At 44.4% G+C, this 21,871-nt stretch overlaps 1 protein-coding gene across 1 annotated transcript in view; it reads right to left on the reverse strand.

Annotated features, from left to right (window-relative positions):
- The window catches only part of CD9 (CD9 molecule), a 42,842-nt gene that overhangs the window by 5,312 nt on the left and 15,659 nt on the right, over positions 1–21,871 (reverse strand). The window contains exons 2-3 of the mRNA XM_006862667.1: positions 7,434–7,536; positions 643–740 (exon numbers count right to left, since the gene is read on the reverse strand). Coding sequence (XP_006862729.1) covers positions 643–740; positions 7,434–7,536 — 201 coding nt within the window. The remainder of the gene's footprint in view (positions 1–642; positions 741–7,433; positions 7,537–21,871) is intronic.

Consider the following 21,871-nt stretch of genomic DNA (forward strand, 5'->3'; position numbering starts at 1 on the left):
TATTTATAAATAGGAGCAATAAAACATTACTGCTCACCCACAAAAACTGTAACAACTTGGGGGAAGAAAGAAAGTGAACACACCCTATGGAGAGAGTGGAAGAGACTGAGACAGATTTTGAAACGAGGAGAGAAGGAGGCAAAGATGAGGTGGATTCAGGGCTTAAAATCAAACCTAGTCCTCGAGAAAGTGGGGGGAAGGTCTGGGCATAGAGTTGCCCTGGGGAAGCGATAAGAGAGCTCCAGAAAGGCAGAGGGGTGATGCATGCCACAGGGTAGGGGGTGCAGGGAGGAGGACAAAAGGGCTACTTGGCTAGGGGACTGGGCAGAGCCAAAAGTGGAGAACACTGGGGAGACAGAAGAGAGCTCATGTCTGGGTGTATCCTCTTCATCCTACCTTGTCCCCTTCCACCTGTTCTATGGACTTCTGGTGTGGTGCTGTAGGATCAGCCCTGGACTATGAACCACAAGGTCAGCAGTTCAAACCCACCAGCTGCTCCTCAGAAACACTGTTGCTATGAGTCAGAGTTGACAAGACAGCACTTAACAACAACAACCTGCTCTATAGATCTGGACCTGTTGAGATTGGATTGGGGAAGGTGGGACTCAGACTGACTCTGGGGAACATAAAAGGGATACTCACCAATCCCAGCATGCACTGGGACTCTTGCACGGCCCCACAGCAGCCCAAGAAACCCACCAGCATCATGAGGGCCCCAGCTCCAATCAAAATATAAACTCCTGAGGGGAGAGGAAAGGACATACAGAGACACATTAATTTGGGGACCCAGACATTTCCTGCAATTCCTTTTCCCTCTATGTGATTCTGGGTCTCCCTTAGTTCTTGTTGCTGCAGTCTCAGTGAAGTGCTCCTTCCTTGAAAAAATTAAAAAAAAAAAACACAAAAAAAAGCCTTTCGACCTCTGCTCTTGGTCTCCATTCCACTAGTCTTTTCTCCAGTACCCTGCCCCATCAAGCCTTTGTTCCTATCTCTCCCTCAGCTTTTCTGGAATGTGCCCACTACCCACCTCCCCTAGAACACACAATACCCACAGGAATCCCCAGATTCCACTCAGGACAAGACTGGTCCAGTTGGATGAATCAATGCCTGTCTGTTACAACAGACTCTCCTGACTTGGGGGCTTGCTTCTTGCATTCTGCAGAGCCTCCTGCTGGCCTCTACCTCTCAGGGGAGGTTGCCAAGTGAGTTTTCACAGGGAGAGGCTATGCACACTCAAACATCCTGCTTGCCCTTGGGTGTGCCAGTTCTGCCTATTCCTAGTAGGGATTTGTCCCTTCCTACCCTTCCCTGGACAGTTACGCATGCACAGCCATGCCTAGTGACATTAACTGCTATGATTCTGGGCCTCAATTTTCTTAACAGTAAAATTAGAGGTTGGTTTCAAGGATATTTCAAAAGATGTCTTACAGTACACTAAAGAAATCTTACAGTTGCAATTCAGTTCCTCCAGGTTAAGCGTGAAAAGGGAAGGACGAGTGCACCATTACTATGTTCTCAAAGTTAATGACTGACTAGGGAGCGGGTAGTGAGAAAGGCAGTAGCTCTCACAACTCCTGCCTCTGGCCTAACACTGTGCAAAGTCCTGGGACCACAGCCCTGGCCTTGCTCATTCCATGAGCCCTATGAGGGAAGTTCAAAGGGGCCCAACCAGCAGGGATCACTCATTTGCCCTCTTGTGCCCCTCCAACGCCAACTCCAAAGGAAAGTTGGAAGGGAAGTCCCAGGGCAGCCTTGACTTGTAGATGTGACTTGTCACTGTTGGCAACACCAACTCTGTGACTTTGAAGCCGTTTTCTCTCTTTGTACAGCAGTTTTTTATCTGCATAGCAGAGGTGTTGGCAATATCTCCCTAATAATAAGGATTACATGAAAGAATCCTAAGTGCACAATAATTACAAACTACAGCTAACTTTGAGGAGCCCAGGTGGCACTGTGGGTGAGGTGTTGAACTGTTAACCACAAGGTCAGTGGTTCAAACCCACCAGCCACTCTGTGGGAGAAAGATTAGGCTGTCTGCTTCCATAAAGATTTACAGTCTCAGAAACTTTATATAAGGTTGTGACTGCTAATCAATCACAAGGTTGGCAGTTCAAAATCCACCAGCTGCTCTCGGAAACCCCATGCAGAGTAACTAGGAGTTAGAACTGCCTTTAATACACAGAACAACAACGTGAATTGGAATCAACTCATAGCAGTAGGTATGCTTTTGCTTTGGGTATTGTTAACTGTGGCTATCCCTGGGTGGTGCAGAGATTAAGTGTGCAACTACAAGTTCAAAAGCTTGAGGTTCCCATCCAGAATTATCTCAAGAGAGAGGCCTGGCCACTTGCTTCGGAAAGTCTCCTGCCTTGAAAACCCTATGGAGCACAATTTTATTCTGCATACATTGCGTCTCCATGAGTCAGAGCTGACTTGATGGAACCTAACAATTGTCAGCCTAAAGGATACTGCTGTTATCAAGTGCTATCGAGTCGGTTCTGACTCATAGCGACAGTGTATAGGGTTTCCGAGGAGCTGCTGGTGAATTTGAACCACTGACCTTGTGGTTCAAATGACTCTGTAGTCCAGCGCTTACCCTGCAGTGCTACACAGGATATGCGATAATTATTAACAGCCACAGGGATGAATGTTTATATACTTGCTGCTCTCTCTCTATAGTCCTCACACTGGGACCAAGGAGATGCCCCTGAAGTAGAGGTTGAGAATCACAGAGTATCTCTGATGTTTCCCCATAATACACAACAGGACACTGCAAGGAGGACCCTCTGCAGTGACACAGTGCCCTCACTGTCCCCAATTTGTACCCTCAGTGCGGGGCCACGGCTTTGCAGGCTACCAACCATGCAATCTGCCCACAGCTGAGAGGCCTGGGCAAAGAGCAGAAGGTACACAAGGGAACATTTGTGTCTCTCCCTTCTTCCCCCACATCTGTCGTGATGGCAAGTCACGTGGCCTTCCTGGCAGCCCCTTACATGGTATGTGAATATGGGCATTGTTCCCATGCACGCCCAGCCCAGACTGGGCAAGGTGACAAATGCAGCTTGTCCTGGGGTCCAGCCCATCCTCCTGCACAGTCACGCCCCTGTGGGGCCAGGCTGGGCACAGGGAGGCAGAGCAGTGCCACGCACCATGCATGGGGAAAGGAGGGGTGGCTACCCTAGGGTCTTGGCTCTCACATGGAGACACTAGTGAGAAGAGGTAGGAAAAGAGGGCCAGTGTTCCCTATCTCATCAGGACAAAACGACAGAGGATGAGGCCACTCCTTTGAGCCCCGTAACAGGGCTGCACACACAGGGAGCATTAAAAGATTAATAAATGCATAAAATATGTCTGAGTGGAATGGAGCAGACATGGATGCTCGAAGTCCATGTCCAATTGATAAGTGCAGGCAGCCCTGGCAGAAGCCAGGGGAGTTGGGTTAGCAATGGTGGACTACAGAAGGAAAAGAGGCATTTCCCAAGCAGAGAGAAAGAACATCCTAATGGGTCTCTCAGCTGGTATTAAATATTGATCCCACAGCTCAGCAAAGTAAGATGTTAGGATCAAGGGTCCAGTTGCTTTTAAACCCTGCTCAGACTGCTGCAAATCTGAAGGACCTGGCTCTGCCCTCTCCAGATGGTGCCGAAGACAAGTTTCCTGGCAGTTGCATCTGTGATGTTAGCAGCAGCCATCCAGCTAAGGGTGGCTCATCTGCAAGCAGCTCCCGCTCCGCCTTCTCCCTGAAGCCATGGACCCACTGCAGGACTTGAGCTGCTTTTTCAAAGGGTCATCTAGTGCTTCCCCTTGGAAAGGCCACCTGGGGCCTGTACCTTAAGCTTGTGAGATGGTCAGGCAGTGACAAATGGCTCCCCTTTTTAAACAAAGGAATGCTAGCTTTCTCTCTGACGCATGGAAAAAGTTCTTCGTCATGGAGCCTTCTCTAGGATTACTGTATTCATTTGCTTAAGGGCTGTTTATTCTGCTTTTTTCAGGCTGCCACTATAGACCTAGCTAAAAGAAAAACAAAACAAGAGACTTTGGTGTTGCAGAAGCACCTGCCCGCTGTCCTTTACACCAGATGTGGGCTAATCTCTCATCTGGTGGGCAGGCCACTTGGTTTGGGCAGGTAGCAGACACATCAGTGTTCTGTCAGCACCCCAACCCCAGATCCAAACAACACCACCCATTGAGATGGAGGAGAACAAAACTCCGCAGAGCTCCTGAGCTCCACTTGCTAGAAACAGTTGATTATCTCAAAACAACACGGTCATGGGTTCCAAGGGATCCTGACTCTGACCCTTAAGGGCTCTCCCTTGGCTTCTTTCCCACCCATGGACGGCTGTGCTTATGAATAAGAACCGCATGGAACTTCATCTGCTAAGCGAGGTGATCCTCAGTCTCTGAAAGGTGTGGGTGTAGTAGCTCTACCGGTTTTAGGATGGGGAAATGAGGCATAGAGCAACCAAACAAACTGGCCCAGCCCAGGCCACAAGCCAGCAGTATCCTGGAAAATCACCTGGTAATTGTCCTAAGAAAGGAGGGGTGGACAGATTGGTGGGACGCCCCCAGATGCCTTTGTTCAGTGGCTATAATTTTGGAAGGATATCATGGAGTGAAGAAGGGCTGCTGGACCAGGACCAAGAAAATGCAGTTCTCCATGTGTGCAGCCTGGGATTATGGATCCTGCTGACGGGTGGAATCTCCCAGGGCCTGAATCCGAGAAAAGGCCCATATAAGGCTGCCAGCCGCTCTGGACTCACTATGGACTGTTTCAAACACTGGAAATGTTTCTGTTTTCACTTGCTTCTTTGCCTGGTTACCCAATCTTTCCTTACTTTGGAAGTTGTGAACCCATGGCCAAAAAGACACCCCTGAGTTTTTCAGGTTTTCAGCTGGGTGGTCAGGACATACTAGGGAATGACCCGTAGACAGTGCTCAGTGGAAGGGACAATCACCTCATGATGTGGGGATACTGCTGGGGTGTAGCTGGTATGTCAAGCTCCTCTGCTGGAAGAAGCTGGTCTCACGGCTCCAGGAAAAGGGGCACCAAGCAAAGTCTTCTTGGCTCGTTGCCTATCAGGGCCCCTGCAATGACCTGGGGGACTCAGTTCAGCGAGATTTCCAGAAGCAGGCCTGGACTCATTCACCGGTATGTTCACTCACTCTCCTGTCCTCTGTGGGCCTTTCCCACCGGCCATCTGCTCACTAGGGCTTCGGGGGCGGGGGGCTTCTTTCTGAGGACTACTTTAAATTAACTCACAATGACAAGAGAGCCTCCACCTGCCCCTAAAAATAGGCGACAGTCAGTGGAGATGTTTTCTATTCCTACACAGGGAGTCCCCCTACAACCTAGAACAAATAATCTAAGGAAAGGCTTCCACACACCTGGGTTCAAATTCTAGCCCTGCTTCTTGAAGAGCATGAGCTTGGCCAAGTTATTTAACCTCCTCCCTGAGTCTTGGTTTCTTCACTTGTGAGATGGGATATTATTCCACACAGGGTTATGAGGTTTAAACTCCATAACAATTTGTACAACATAGAGCTTGATACACCAAGAAGGGGTTCAAGAATGTTGGTTTTCTCCAAAAGAACCTTACCTCCCTCCCCTTGAAAAATATACAGAACAAACAAATGAGTCCTAGATATTAAAAAATTAAACCCTGGCTATTAAGAATGACCAGAGAGGGTGTTGAGTCTCTCACCTGTAGAGAACAATGGGGTGAAAGCACCCTTCTGGTAAGCATTCAGAGGCATGGGGCTCTGCTTAGAAAATCCCTCCCCAAGACACATGTCATCTGCTTCCATATTTCTCCAGCACATCTGTGCTTCTCACAGAGGGCATGCCAAGCTTTCTCATGACATGTAACATCGAAGGTCTCCCAACTTATGCTAAATAGCCCTCCCCACCCCCACTGCTCCAGTCCTACAGGATGGCATTCCAACCCTGCCACACACACAAACACACACACAGAGAGAAGCTCTGTTGCTAAAACAAGCCAGGGCACTATGGAAACCTGCTTCTGAAACACTGTGTGTGTATGTGCCTTTGTTTTTTTTTAAACACACATTGTGCTTTTCTTTTCCTAACTTTCTTTCTGACAATAGGGAGAAACACCCTAAAAACAAAACAAAACCCAACTCGCAATAACAAAAAAGGCAATAAAACCGGAAAAAATGATCCACAAGACTTAGGTGCTATGCAATCAAATGAGCTGCTTTTCTAAGAGTCCCCCAGCTAGGTTCAAGCCAGGCTTCTGGTAAGCGTGAGATGGAAGGTCATGTGGCCAGCCAGCCTGGCGTTCCTGCAGATAACCCTATTCAGACTGCTTTCTCCGTCTTTTATAAAAATAACAGCTTTGGTGGGTGGGGAGGAAGTGACCACACTTATACTTTGAGCCTGATGACATGTCAGTATCACCCTAAAAATAGGGGGTTTCTCCTGTTTCTCATAAATGAAATGTTTCCTATCCTCAGACTAGGCACAAACACTTTTAGTCTACTTGGAAACTGGGAAATTAGATTTGATTTGCATCAGAACACTCATTCCTCTTAGGGAGGTTGTTTATGTGAGGATAAGTCCGCCAGAGCAATGGAAGGATGGGAAAAGAAAAGGCTAACGAGCCTTTGTATAGAAATAAAACGGCTGTGTCTACTTGAGTTCAGAGGGTCCCTCAACAACAACAACAACAATAACAAAAACCCAACCAGCTCGTGTCAAGTTGATTACAACTCATGGTGATCCTGTGAGTTGCAAATCGCTAGGCCTTTCTTCCAAGGCTCCTTGTGGGGTGGTGTTCAAATCACCAACCTCTTCATTTGTAGCAAATGCTTAACTGATTGCACCACCTCGGGACTCCTTCTGAGGATCTCAGGTGTATTTAAATTTGGAAGTCTTTCCCCTAAAGCAAAAACTGTGTAGAAAACAAAACCAAACATCCATGGCAGCATCCAGGTCTAATGGGCTGGGTCTCTTTCAAGTCTCTTCCAGAGATGTGACTGTATTCTCTGTTGTCTTCTGACTCTCAGACTTTCTCTCTGAACAGTGGGGAGAACAGTACACTTATCCCCTTCCTTGACAATGTGGACTCTTGGGACTGAGCTTTTGAATTAGGGAAATGACAAAGCCTTAGAAGATGTGCTATTAGAAGAGAGGGTCAGGGACAGGAATATAGATTCATAAACTCTCCAGGGTGGCAGCAACTAGGGCAGAGCCAACTTCACATCAGAGAATGGTCAAAACGTCAGACTTAGTGAGCATGAAAAGAAACCACATCAGTCAAATGCAAATTCATGGGCACAACTACACAAAGGCATGGCTTGAAAGCTATGGGACTGGCCAAGATGGCAAGAGCAAAAGTCTTTCCCAAGCCCAAGTCTCTGCATTGACACCAACTCTCCACAGTTGTGGGACACACCAAGTCTTTCCCCCTCACCTGTGTAGAAGCTGGAACGATTAGTATCTTGCTCGAAGATGCTCTTGGTTTGAGAGTCGAATCGAAGCCATAGTCCAATGGCAAGGACTGCAATCCCAGCAAGCTGCAAGACATACAGGATGTTGGCATTAATTCTGGCTGACAGAGACAACATTATCGCCAGGTGCTGAATGGTCTAATTTACAAAGGAATTGGGTACCACCCTTGGTCTCCACTTTTCACCAAGCACCTGGTAATAGCAGCAGCCAGAGAGGGAGATAAAAAACAAAACAAAAAACATTCCATTTGCTTTTAAAAACATCATAAAGCTGAGAATTCACAATGACCAACCAGCAGTAGAGTGGATGTTCTATGGACAACAGAATAGTATATGGCAACGAGAATGAACCAGTGCTAGCTACGTGCATCTTAACAATGATAAAGAAAGAAGCAAGCTCCACCAGACCATATATGATATGATTCCATACAGTTAAAATGATTACTACTAAAAGGGACTTCAAAAGGTGTGTGGAAAAATGGAGTTAAAAGAGAATGGATTTTTCCCACAAACTTTTTGAAGCCCCTCATACTGTTTTATTGTTGTTGAGTCTAGTCAGTTCTGACTCACTGACCCTGGATAGGAGCAGCTGGTGCATTTGAACAGCTAACCTTGTGGTTAGTAGTTACACTGTTTAGAGATGCATATATGTATTTATAGGCACACAGAAACATGCACAGATAATATAAACATGTGCATCCATATATATACATTTATAGGTGTGCCAGGGTTCTATTCTTTCACCATACTTATTTTATCTGTACATTGAGCAAATAATTTGAGAAGCTGGATTATACGAAGAAGAACATGGCATCAGGACCGGAGGAAGACTCATTAACAACCTGTGAGATGCAGATGATACAACTTTACTTGCTGAAAGTGAAGAGGACTTAAAATACTTACTTATGAATATCAAAGACCACAGCCTCTAATATGGGTTGCACCTCAAAGTAAAGAAAACAAAAATCCTCACCACTGAACCAACAAATAACAATGATAAATGGAGAAAGATTCAAGTTGTCAAAGACTTCATTTTGTTTGGATCCATTATCAACACTAATGGAAGCAGTAGTCAAGAAATCAAATGACCTATTGTGTTTGGCAAATCTGTTACACAAGACCTCTTTAAAGTGTTCAAGAACAAAGATGTCAGTTTGAAGACTAAGGTGCACTTCAACCAAGGCATGGTATTTTCAATAGTCTCATGTGTATATGAAAGTTGGACAGTGAATAAGACCATAGAAGAATTGATGCATTTGAGTTATGGTGTTGGAAGAGAATATTAAAAGTACCAGGGACTGCTAGATGAACAGACAAGTCTGTATTGATAGAAATACAGCCAGAAGCCAGGATGCCCAGACTATGTCTCTCATACTTTGGACATATTATCAGGAGGGACCAGTCCCTGGAGAAGGACATTATGCTTGGTAAAGTGGAGGATCAGTGAAAAAGAGGAAACCCCCCAATAAGATGGACCAGCACAGTGGCAGGAGCTATGGGATCAAGCCTGATGATTGTGAGGATGGTGCAGGTCCGAGAGTGAGTCGTTCTGTGGTGTGTAAGTTGGAACCGATTGATTCTATGGCACCTAATTACAAAAACGAATAAAGGAAAAACAAGAAAATGATTATCATCATGTCAAATGAGTGGTGACCTCTAGGAGAAGGAGGTGACCAGGGAGGACTGAGGTAGGGGGTGGAGAAGGAAAAGATAGTTCTAGGTTGCTGGCAGTATTCTAGCTTTTGACCTGGATGATAGTTGCTTCACAGCTAATTCTTTAAAGTGTTCCTGTTTTATGCACTACTTTGTAGGAGTGGACATAATCAAACAGTAAAAAAAGAAATCATCATAGTTGTGCCAACAAAGGCAGATAAAATTTACTTCTCAAAGCATACCAATCCATAATGACAAATCAGAGTGCCTCCCTCATTTGCCTGCATTTGGCCCCTTCCCTCTTCACACAATGAGACTTTATAGGCTGATCAACACAACCCCAGGACACATGCTTCCTTTTGAGTGGCCCTTACAAGCATCAGATAAGAAATCTCTAAGTAGTCTTTATATCTTAACATTTCGTCAACACCCCATTTCACAGGTGGGAAAGCTGAGATACTAAACCTTTAAACCCCTATGATCAGACTTTCTCAATAAGAAGAGATAAAAGGTACCTGAATCCTGGCCTGGCTGTCTTGAGCTACAAGTTTGGAAAGGGCAGTCTCCCACTAGGGCTTAACCCCATGCCACTACCCCACCCCCAGAGCCAGCTGAGTTCCTCAGTGCTTGTACCAGGCCTTGCCAGAGGGGTGAGTCACAGGCTTCCAATGTAGAGGCCGGCTGGATGCGTGAGTGGGTGGGCTCCAGGCCAACGCCCAGGCCCCAGGTTTCTGTGGCCCACTCCCCTCAACAGAGAGGCCCTTATGCCAGAGTCTGGCTTCTTAGGCAGCTTGGTTCCTTGCCCCAGGAGCTGGTGACAGCTTGTGGTAATGGATAGGCCTTTCTTTCTTTCCCTCTTATGTCCTGTCCTTTCCCCAAAGATTAGGTAGTGGATCTGGATATGTTAGGTGGAGGTGAAAGGGCAATCCAGAGGCTTACTATGAAATGAAAACCTTGCTTATACTCACAGGTGGTGTAGGCTGACTTGGTGGTCACATTTAGGGGCATTTCCACAAGTAAGGAGGCAAAGAGGGTCTGGAATTCCTGGCTTAGAGACCTATTGCTTCAGTTTTCTCAACTGTATAACAAGGATAAGACTTGGCCCTTCATTGTCTATTTTTTGTTGTTATTGTGAGCTGCTCTCGAGTTGGTTTCATGGCAACTCCCATGCTGCTGTGATCCCGTTTTCCTTGGCTCACTCTGGGGAAATAGATTACCAAGTCTTTCTTCCTAATGTGTCTTCATCTGGAATCTCTGCTGAAACCAGTTCAGTATTATAACACAGCAACATGCAAGTCACCACTGTGAGATAGTAAAGGATGGTAGCACTTGAGGTGCATTGGTTAGGAATCTAACGAGACTCCCACATGGAAAGCGAGAATGACTGAATCACCACTGTCCCCTACCTCTTGTCTTTTAAGCATGATTGAAGAATACAAACCACTGTAATAGAAGTGCTTCTGAAGATGGAGGTACCAGATGGGCTTTGTGAGAGTGACTGAACTTCATCCTCACTAAGGTCAATCAGTGTTCAACTCCCACCCCTTGGGGACAGCTTCCCACACCAAATTTCAGTAAGACCTATGCAAAGTGTGGCTGGGTAATTAAAAAGCTCATGGATGCCATGCCTAAAGGCATAGGAAAGTGAGAGTTAATGTGACCCTAAGAGGTTCGGGGTCAGACATATTAGTCAGGTTTTCCTTCTTATTAATTAAAAGGTATGCAGCTGAGTGAGGGTCCCCTGGTCAATCCCAAAGTAACAGAGCAGTAAGTATGAGTCTCTCCTACTCCGTGCCCAAGCAGGTTTGGTTTTCTGATTCTCCGACAGAGGGTGGTGGGGCCCAGCTGGGGACAGACATTTCAGGCTCAAATAATGTGTATGGCTTAGGTCCACATACACTAGATACTGGACAAGCATGCACTCAGTGGGTCTTGACTTCTATGGTGGGTCACCTATAGAATTATAAGAGGTGATACTCTCCCCTAACCTTGCAGCAATACATCCAAGTCCAATCAGACCCCTGGGATTTGGAATTTGGAAGCTACCTGGCCTCCTTTTGGACCTGAAAACGCTGTAGGATGGTGTTTCCAACTCATGTGGGGATCGACTGTAGTTTTAAGTTTTGTTAGGTACAAATTTTCTGTTCAGTCTGGTTCTCCCTCTTGTTAATGCTGTTGATGCTGTTGCTGAAAAGTTCCTGTGACCTGAGAGAGGCCAGCTTTCTTTCCTTTCGATTCTAGGTATGTAATTATAAGGACCCCTTCCATTTAAGAGAAAGCCTTATCTTTAGATAAGCTTATTTGTAGAAGTCCAGTCATTTATCTGGTCTACAGACATGTGGGACAAGAAGGGTACTGGGTGGAAAAGCAGAAGCAGAAGCAAAAGGAAGGACACTCAGGAGCCTGGAGTCCCAACTCTGACGTCACGTTACTTGGCCATCAAAGCCATGACACTTCACTAAAGTGGGTACGGAAAAGCAGATGGTTCTAGAAAACAAAAAAAGCTGCAGTGGATTTCAGTCTTTTACACTCAAAATTTATCAGAAGAGAGACGGAAGGGAGGTCCAGGGGCAGGACTGGAAGCATTAGGTTTGCAAAATTCACAGAGGAATGAATCCTGCTGCCTTTTTTGATTGAATTATGAATTAATTGGCCTTAAGGGAGGCTAAGTAAGCCACTGGTTGCCCCATTTTCTGTAATACTATTGGAAAATTGCTTTAGACGGCTGGGCCACAAAGGCATGAAGCCATGGGTGGTGGGGGGGCATGCATGAAACCAGTGCCCCTAGTAATAGCTTCCAGGGATGTCCAGCCAGCTCTAACTAAGGGGCTGTAAAGTACTTCCCAGGACAACTCACTGTTTGGTGAGGCATAGAGGGACCCTCCCTGCAATGCCCCTCCCCCATGGCTTTAATAACCGGTTACAGAAATAGGAAGGGAGCAGAAGCAAACACCAAGGACAGCTTTGACCTTCAACAAAGGGCACCCAGTCCATTTTAAAGAAAGTCCATAAAATAAAAGAGGCTCTGGCAGGCCAAGCTGATGGTTTGCTCCCAGGTTAATTAACCGACAACTGGCAGTGATGGCCCCAGATCTGGGCAGATTTGAGGATGCAGTTGGGCACTAAGCTAGACGCCACCTCGCTCACCAAACCCAACCCAACCTGTAGCCATAGAGTTGATCTGATTCATGTTGACCCCTGCAGAGATCTGTGCCCCACTGGGTTTTCAAGACTGTGACCTTTTGGAAGCAAATCACAGGCCTTTCTTCTGAAGTGCTTCTGGGTGAGTTCAAATTGCCAATCTTTCTGTTAGCAGTCAAGTGCTTAACTGTTAGCACCACTCAAAAATTCAACCTGGTTCATTGTTGTTGTTGAGTGCTGTTGAGTTGGTTCCAAAGTGCCGTTAAGTTGGTTTTGACCCAAAACGTTTCTGAGGAGTGGCTAGTGAGTTTGAACTGCTGAATTTGCGGTCCAGTAAGACAATCTATATGGCCCTTCTCTACTCTCATCCTGACTAGTCCTGCCACTAGTCAGCCCACATAACTCTTTCATTTCTTTCTAACAAATGTTCAATGGAAACATTCTGGCTTTGTTAGAAGGGCCTTTTTGTGATAGTGCAGAAAGCAAGAGACCCCCATCACACACAATATTTTGTTGGCAATTTCTCTATTTCTTCACTCACATACATTTTCTTTTTAGAAGATGTGAGAAAAGCATCAGACAAACCAAATTGAGGACATTCTATTTCTCAAAACTGTCAAGGTCATAAAAAACAAGGACAGGGAGAAGTTATCCCTGCCCAGGCGACTAAGACGACGCGACAACTAGCTTTCATGTGGTATCCTGGATTGGATCCTGGAATAGAAAGAGGACATTAGTGGAAAACCAGGCGAAATCCCAATAAAGTCCAGAGTTTCATTCACGGTCCTGTGCCAGTGTGGGTTTCTTAGTTGTGATGAATGGGGCATGATGAATGGGGCAACAGGGCAAACTGGGTGAGGGGTATATGGAAAGTATTCTATCTTTGCTTCAACTTTTCTGTAACCCTAGAACTGTTCTAAAAACAAAAAGTGAATGTAAAAAAGTGATAGTAAAGGAGAAAACTGGATTTCTCTCTCTCTTCCAAAGCTTCCTGTCTTCTTCAAGATCTAACTTGCTCTGTTAATTAAGCCTACATTGGTCTCTGCCACATTTTCACTTTTGCCAACAAACCTGGCTGGGCAGCTCTCCTTATTCAGCCCTACACTCCTGTCCCAGACCCCCAAAGGCAAACAGAACAATTACAGGAACAAAGCCCTCCCTCTCTCTTCAATGTTAGTGCTCTGCATTTTCCCTTGCTCCCAGAGTTGATAGCTCACCAAGTCTCCACTAACCAGGGCTGCTCAACTCCTTATCTGGGGCAGCAGCACCTCTGAAAGGCGGCCAAGCTCTCCAGCTCTCTCTCAGTCCTCACATTCTTTAATATCTCAGCAACATGACCCTGCCTCCCCCTCATCTCCTTCTTAGATGGAATCAGGTGAAATGTGCCCAATAAGTTACATGCTTCTGCTCATACAAGTCCCTCCTGGAAAGCCACCCCAGCACCTAAATCGTGACCTCAGCTTTCCTCCCATGGCTTCCTCAATCTTCTCCCAAGGCAATGCAATCTCCTTTCCCCAATCTTCCAGACTCTGCCTTTGCGCCCATGCTACCCTTCCTCTGATCTGTACACATTACTTCCTTGATGTCAGGTCATCTGAGTATCTATCTTCCCTGCCCCATGCAGGCTTTTAACGGTTCAAACCCACCAGCTGCTCCTTGGAAATGCTATACAGGGTCATTATGAGTTGGAACAGACTTGATGGAATTTAAAAACAACAACCTCATCAGCAGCAGCAGCAGCACCAAATAATACTTCAGCCAATGAATGAATCCTTCAATGATAAAGAACCTCTGTTATCTACCCAAATCTTCTGTCTCCTAGACAAACCACCTTTTCCATTCAGCTTTCCACCAGGTCCTGTCATTTATCTTATTTTTCATATAAAAAGTCACAAATTACATAACACAACTACTTGTGTTTTGTACTCAAGAAAGACCCACAAGGGCTGCTTGGGGAGTATTTAGTATATGTATAGATTTCCCTTCCCATATTTGATGAATGCTACAATGCATCACCACTGTAGGATAAGCACTGGACTGTTAACTGTGAAGTTAGTGATTCAAATCCACCGGAGACTTAGCAGAAACCTTATAACAGGACTGCTATGCATTAGAACCAACTCGACGGCACTTATACTTTTGTTGTCTGGAAGTCCAAACTAGGGGAAGGCTTACTATCGCTGTTGGTTCTGGGAGAAGGTCCTTATATCTCTATGGGTTTGATGTCCTTTGGTATCTCCATGGTCTTCACATCACTCTTCCCCTGGGTCTAAAGGATGCACTCAGTTCTTGGCTCTTCTTTCTTGGTGGTAGTAGGTTCCTCTGATCTCTGCTTTCTTGTTTAATCCCTTTTATATGTCAAAGAGACTGACTCAAGATACCACCTAATTCTGTAAATTGTATCCTGCCTCATTAACATCACAGAGGTGATGTCACATCAGGTCACAAAATGGAGGATAATTATATAATAGTATGAGTCATGGCCCAGTCAAGTTGACTTGTATTTTGGGGGGACACACAATACAATACATAACAATGGGTAAATCTGTTTAAAGTCATTTGGAACCTCTTTTGTTCATCAAAGGAGTTTACCAAAAAAGTGAAAGACAAGCTACCAACTGGGGGTATAATGTCAGAAACTAGATATCTGATCAGAACCTAATAACCAAAATACACATAAAACTGTAACAATTTAACAACAAAAACCTAATCAGAAAATGCACAAAGAACTTGAATAGATATCTCACCTAAGAAGACATTCAAATAGCCACCAAAGATAAGAGAAGATGCTCAGCACCACTGCCATCAAAGAATCAAAGAAATGTAAATCAAAATCACAATGAGATACCATCACACTCTCACTAGAATGGCTAAGATTTAAAAAACAGAAAATAACAAATGTTGACAAGGATGTGGGGAAATTTCCCACTGCTGGTGGAAATGAGAAATGGATAGCTGTTGTGAAAACTAAAAATAGAACTGTCATATGACCTAGCAATTCTACTCTTACGTAGCGTAGTGGTTACGAATCGGGCTGCGAATCTTAAGGTCAGCGGTTTGAAACTACCAGCTGCTCCGCGGGAGAAAGATGAGGCTTTCTACTCCCGTAAAGATTTACAGCCTCGGAAACCCTGTACAGGGTCGCTATGGGTCGGAACCGACTCGACGGCACTTAACAACAACAACAATACATGCTCCAAAGATGTGAAAGCAGAGACTAAAACAGAGACTTGTACACCAATGTTCAAGGCAGCACTATTTGCAACATTTAAAAGGTAGACACAACCTAAATGCCCATCAACAGATTAGTGAATAAACAATATTTGGTACAGAAACACAATGGACTACTACTCAGTCAGTAAGAGAAATGAACCTACAGTATGGATGGAGGTAAGGAGTCCTGGCGGGGCACTGTGAGTTAATGTGCTGGACTGCAAAGTCCCTTTGAACTGCAAGGTCATAGGTTGAAGCTTACTAGCTGCTCCTCAGAAACCCTATCCAGGGTCACTATGGGTCAGAACTGACTTGAAGGCACTTAACAACAACATGGATGGAGGTGAAGACATTATGCTGAGCAAAATGAGTCTAACACAAAAGAACAAATATCTTACGTGCTCACTGCTCCTCATTCTTTACTGGCAACACAAAAGTCCAGCTAGACTTTGTGGGGGATACTTACTGTGGTTTGGGTGAAAGTTTACAGAGCCCATTAGTTTCCCAATCAACAGTTTATTCACATTTTTTTTCATGACATTAGTTGCAACCCCCTCAGTGTAACTGCATTTTCCCCACTTTCTGCCTGGAGTTCTTGTTTTCATTTGTCCTTCTTTCCTGTCTTCTCAACTCTGTGTTTAGGGCAAATACTGCCCTTTTTTTTAATGTTTTATTTTGTGTTTTAAACATTTTATTGTGAATTGAGTGAAGGCCCCCACAGAACAGAACATCAGTTCTACACTCAGAAAATCATATACCTTGCTTCATTGCAGTGAATGCAATCCCCTCCATGTACCAACAGTTAACAGTATTTACTGCTAGTCACTTAAACTAACGTATTCCTCCCTGTGTCTCCTACTACCCCCTACATCCTCCTCTGCTAACCTCCCTCTCATTGTACTTTGCCTGCTCTTTCATCCATGTCAACATGTGTCCACCTATGGTCTTGCTCGTGGATAATTTTCCCTCCCCCTGTAACCATCATTGATTGCTTCCCTTTATTAAGAAAGCCTTCTCTTAATTTTCCACAACACTGGTCTAATACAATACCTGCCCCCCTGCCAGTGACTGACCAGTTCTACTTGAGCACAATGTCATCCAGGTTCGTCCATGCTACAAGATGTTTAATACTCATCCTCATTCCTCAACATTGCTTAGTATTTATTCCATTATGTGTAGGTATCAAAGCCTGCCCAAACATCCTTCTGTTGGGCATTTTAGACTACCTTTTTGATGTGTCTCTTGTAGACAACACATTGAAGGTCCTGTTTTCTTATCCATTCTGCTCTCTGTCTGACTGGTGTGTTTAATTCCTTTATATTTAGTGTAATTCTCAATAGTTATGAATTAATTGCTGTCATTTTGCTGTGTTTTTTTGTGGTGCTGCTATTCTTTGTTCTACACAATTTTTAATGAGGAATTCATTTTGTGGGTTTTCTTTTTATTTTATTCATTTCTGTTGTGTTAATGTTTAATAAATCTTTCTGGTTTTCCTCTTTTTTAAAAAAAAATTTTAAAGTGCAGGTGATTAATGTTCTTTGAGGTTATCGTGTAATATAATATTTAAAACAGTCTGTTTCATATTGAAATTGATACCACTTCCTATCCATTTGTATCTACACTATTCCTTCTTTTTGCTTTGTAGTTGCCTTCATTATAAATCTATTTTCAGTCTTGTGGGTTTTTTTTTTTTTTACTTTAAGTACTTTTATATTTGGACTGAGTTCTGGGTGGTACTGCCATGTATGGTAATCTCAGATTGTTGGTTTTCAATATAAAGAACACCCTTTAGTAATTTTTGAAAAGTTGGTCAGGTCATTACAAATTCCTTTAATTTCTGTTTATCAGGAAATGTCCTAATTTTGCTCTTGTATTTAAGGGAAAGCTTTGTTGGGTATAAAATTCTTGGTTGGAAATGTTGTATATGTCATCTCATTGCCTTCAATGCCTGCATGGTTTCTGTTGAGAAATCAAAGCTTAATCTTACTGGTTTCTCCTTTGTAGGTGACACTTTTCATTTTTTCCTGAGCTGCTCTCAGGATTCTTTCCTTGTCTTTGGATTTGGAAAGTTTGGTTATGATGTCTTGTCAATTTTCTTTCGGGATGTATCCTGTTTGGGGTTAATTCAGCTTCTTGTATGCTTTTCTCCCCATCTTTCATGATGTTAGGGAAATTTTCTTCCGACAGCTCTTCCACAATTTTCTCTGCACTTCTTATTGTCTCTTCCTGTTCTGGAATTCCCATTACCCATAAGTTGTTCCTCTTCATGATGCTCCACATGACTCAGGCTTTCTTTGGATTTTTTCATTTCTTTTTTTCTGATTGTTCTTCTAGCATGCTAGTATTGAGAGATTTATCTTTAAGGTCACTCATATGGGCTTCCACTGCTCCAAATCTACTCCTTTGCTCTTTCAATGTATTGTTCATATCTGAAATCTTAGTTTCAATCTTCTGGATTTCTAATTGTAGGTTTTGTATTATGTCAAAATTTGCATTGATTTTGTGTGTTCTTATAGTGTTTACCTGAGTTCCTCTAAAGCTTTTCCTGTGTTCTCCTTTTCTTTCTTTGATCCTTCTGTCTATCCTTTGAAGGTATCTAAATATCAATCTTTTTTCTTTTTTTTTCTCAGTTAGTTCCCTTACCTTTTTATTCCTCAGAAATGTTTTCTGGCTCTACATCTTAGTCCTTTTTATGAACCATTCTTTCTTGTTTCATCATGTGAGCTAAAATTGCCTGTTTTCTCTGGGGCACTGTGTATTTGTTGTCATATTTGTATTTAATTGATGATTGTATTTTGATGTGTTCTTAGACTGTCTCCTATGGTGTGGTTAGAGAATGGAAGCATGTACATCATTTTCATTTGCTGTTTGTGTACTTCATTTTAGGGTGGGTTGGGTTGGGCTGGTGTTGGCTGCTGTCTATCACTGATCAAGTGATATAGAAGTTGCCATTACCTCTTGTCCAGTGGATTGAGCTACAGAGATTATAGTAGTGGCTGGGCTGTATGGGCACAGTTACAGAGCTATCAAGGATACAATTCAACAGAATAGAAAGAGAAGGAAGAGAAAGAACAAATAAGCCAAAACAATGAAATAACAAGAGGGAAAAAAATCAAGTCCCCAAACAAAAACAAATAACAGTATAGCTGTTGGGCCCAGAAAGGAGAAAATTCTGGGAGCTCCTGCAAGCCAAGGAGCTCACAAGTTGGGTATGGGAGGGATGGAACAGCAGAGTTCCTGGCCCTAGATGGCGTTCCTATTGGCCTCAGTGTTATCTATGTTCAGGGCACCCAATCCAGAAGTAGTTTGTGGAGGCCCGTGATGGAGCTGGTTTCAGTGTCTGTTAGGACCACAGGACAGCTGGGAGCAGGGTAACTGGTTAAATGCTGGTCTGGTGGTTCTGCCAGTTAGGTAGGTCAAGAGCTAATCCCATCTGAATACAGGCACCAAATCAGCCAGCAAAGCTGGCCCCTGCTTCACACTGGCTTTGTTCCCAATCATATGGCTCCGAAATCCTGGAGAACAGGGTCTGTGCTGGGGTGGATGAGGGTAGAAGCTGGCCACACCTCTAGTCACCAGTGGAACATGGAAAAAGAAGGACTCGTACCTTTCCCATCACCTGTGTGATTCTGCTGTGCCAGGCCTCCTTCTGTTACCAAAGCAACTCACAAGATGGTCACACTGTACCTGGCTGGCCATTCACTAATCAGTCTCCCTATCTCGTGGTCCCTACTCAGCTTCTCTTCCCAGCAAGCACTCAATCCACTTCTCTAACCTTTCCTCTGAAGTGCAGGGTTCCAGAATCTGCGTCTGTTTCATTCAGCCTCTCGTATCTTTGTCGTAGAGGGTCCACGTACTGCGTCTGGCTAGTCCACCATCTTGCCGGGGAAGTCTCCTCCAATGCTCTCCTTTCAGTCTCATACAATTGCTTGCTCTGATGAGTACTTTCCTCACTGGGGTTTATTAGTTCACTTTACAGACCTGTCTGTTGTTTGGCTGAAAGGTGATCCCTGGAGGTGGGTTCAATTCCAGGTTTGAAGGGTACCTAAAGGCCATAGTCTCAGAGGTTCCATCAGTCTCTCTCTGACCAGTAAACAGACTCTCCAATTTTTGATGAATACACAGGTAACCTAGTCCCCTGGGGATGATGACCCAGGACTGTCACCCTAAACTCAGGGTAATAAGAAACATAGTTTGTGCTCCTTTCTTACCACACTCACACATGACAGAAAGCTCAGCCATGAAAAACACCCACGCAAAAGCTCAGGGATAGGTCTAGAAATCCTACACTGAAACTCACACCCAGAGTGAAAAGATGCATTTCCAATTCCAAAGGAGGATTAAAAAAAAAAAAAAAAAATCAAAGTGTAACAGATCTTAGGGCTCCTGACTGCTTTGTGGCCCCTATGCCAAGTTTGCAAAACCAGTTTCAATTAGAACCTGAGTAGGTATTTATGTGTTGGCAGCCTATTGACAGAAACATTTGAAGTAGGAGTACGGAAGGATGAACAGGTGACAGTATGGTAAGAAAAGGAGCAGCTGGCTGAATAAAGGTGTCAGTGTGTGTGTATGTGTTCTACCTTCCACTCCTCAGGTAGAAAGAACCACAGCTGCCTTTGGAACAAATCTCCCATCCCAAAGAAAATCATCTTAAGGTGAATACATGGGCGGTCTATGTAATATGACCTGACAGGCCACAAATGTTTTAAAAAGGACAAAATACTTGAGACTCTATCTGTCTTAGAAAGTCTAGAAAGGTAGAGAGCAGATCAGTTTTTGCAGGTAGCTTCTCTTTGAGATTAGCCTTAGATTTGAAGTGGTTACTTTAGGAAGGGTTCAAGTGGGAAAGCAGTGAGTGGATAGGATTGTGAAAAAGGGGGTATTTCTTATTTCCCAATACCCTTCTGAAAGAGCAAAGGCTATTTAGTTACTCTGGTCAGCCCAAGATCAAGGAGATGGGGCAAGATTTTTAGGAGTGGGAGGCAAGTGACATCAGAGAAAGAATGTGAAGCAGGAGTTGGAGCCCTGGCTCTGTCTCTGTCTCTTGGCTTGCATGGCCACACAGCCCGTGTTCTACATGGCGTGCATGCTGGAATCTTTCTACAAATCACCTGCCTCCGATCCATCCCCAATGCTCCCAAGTGAATCTTTTGCATACCTCTGTTTGCAAATAAGTGATGTCGAGTGGATAGTGTGGACTCTTGGGACTTAATTCTGCTGCTGTCACTTATGAGCTGTGTTAGCACTTTACTTAGCTTCTCTGAATTCTCTTCAGAATCCTCCTTTGTGAAAAAGTGACAATACCTGCCCTGCCTTCGACCTGGGTTGAAGGTGAGGATTAAATGAAATGATGCATGGAAAACACTCTGAAAACCATAAAGTGCTGTATACTCAGGCCAGATTCTGGAGGGGAAAACAAAAAGAAACTAAAGATAGATACAGTCATAGTAAGCTCTTGAGAATAACACAGACACCACAGCCACCACTCATCTGTCTGTTGTGCTGTGGTGGTTTGAGTTGCTGTGATTCTGAGGGCTATGCCACCGGTGTTTTAAATAACCAGCAGGGTCACCCATGGTGGACAGGTTTCAGATGAGCTACAAAACAAAGACAGACTAGGAAGAAAGAGTGACAAACTACTTCTGAATAGCTAGTCACTGAAAACTCTATGAATAGCAGAGAAACACAGACAAGAGGGGGGCAATTCACGGGCATCCTACGGATGGCAGTGTGTGTCCTCTGCTAGAAGCAGGTCTTGGCTGGACAAAAGCAGGTGATTTTAGACACTGGGGGGCTCTGCTCTCTGGTTTCTGTGAGAGTATTTGTTGTGTGGTGGAGGGAGATGGATACATTCATATCCCAAAACTGCCTCCCAAGTCCATGAAGATCAGATGGAAATGGCAAAAGAAAAATGGAGGAGGAAGGGTAAAGACTTTCAATCTCTGCCCTCCCTTGGATCACAGATGGCTTCCATAGGCACATTAACTGTGCTGAAAAGAGTTACTTACTGAAACAGCAGATAACAGAGGAAGGGATTTTCCTGGGTTGGGCAGGAAAACAAACCTTGACCTCTTCACTTCCTTCCTTCAGTTAGATGCGTCACATGAGCCCTGGTGTTGTTTTTCTCCCTTCTCCCCTACTTCACCCCCCCCCACCCCCCCCTTTTAAAGCACTGGACTTAAGTGTGTTGCTGTTGTTAGTTGCTGTGGAGTTGTTCTGACTCATGGTGATCCCATGTGTGCAAAGTACAACTGTGCTCCATAGGGTTTTCTTGGCCATGACCTTTCAGAAGCAAAAATGTCTGGCTTGTCTTTCAAGGTGCTTTTTGGAGGTTTGAACTGCTAACTTTTAGGCTAGGCTAGCAGTAAAATGTTATGACATCCAGGATTCTCCC

The sequence above is a fragment of the Chrysochloris asiatica genome, unplaced genomic scaffold, assembly GCF_000296735.1.
Source record: "Chrysochloris asiatica unplaced genomic scaffold, ChrAsi1.0 scaffold00050, whole genome shotgun sequence".
NCBI lineage: Eukaryota > Metazoa > Chordata > Mammalia > Afrosoricida > Chrysochloridae > Chrysochloris > Chrysochloris asiatica.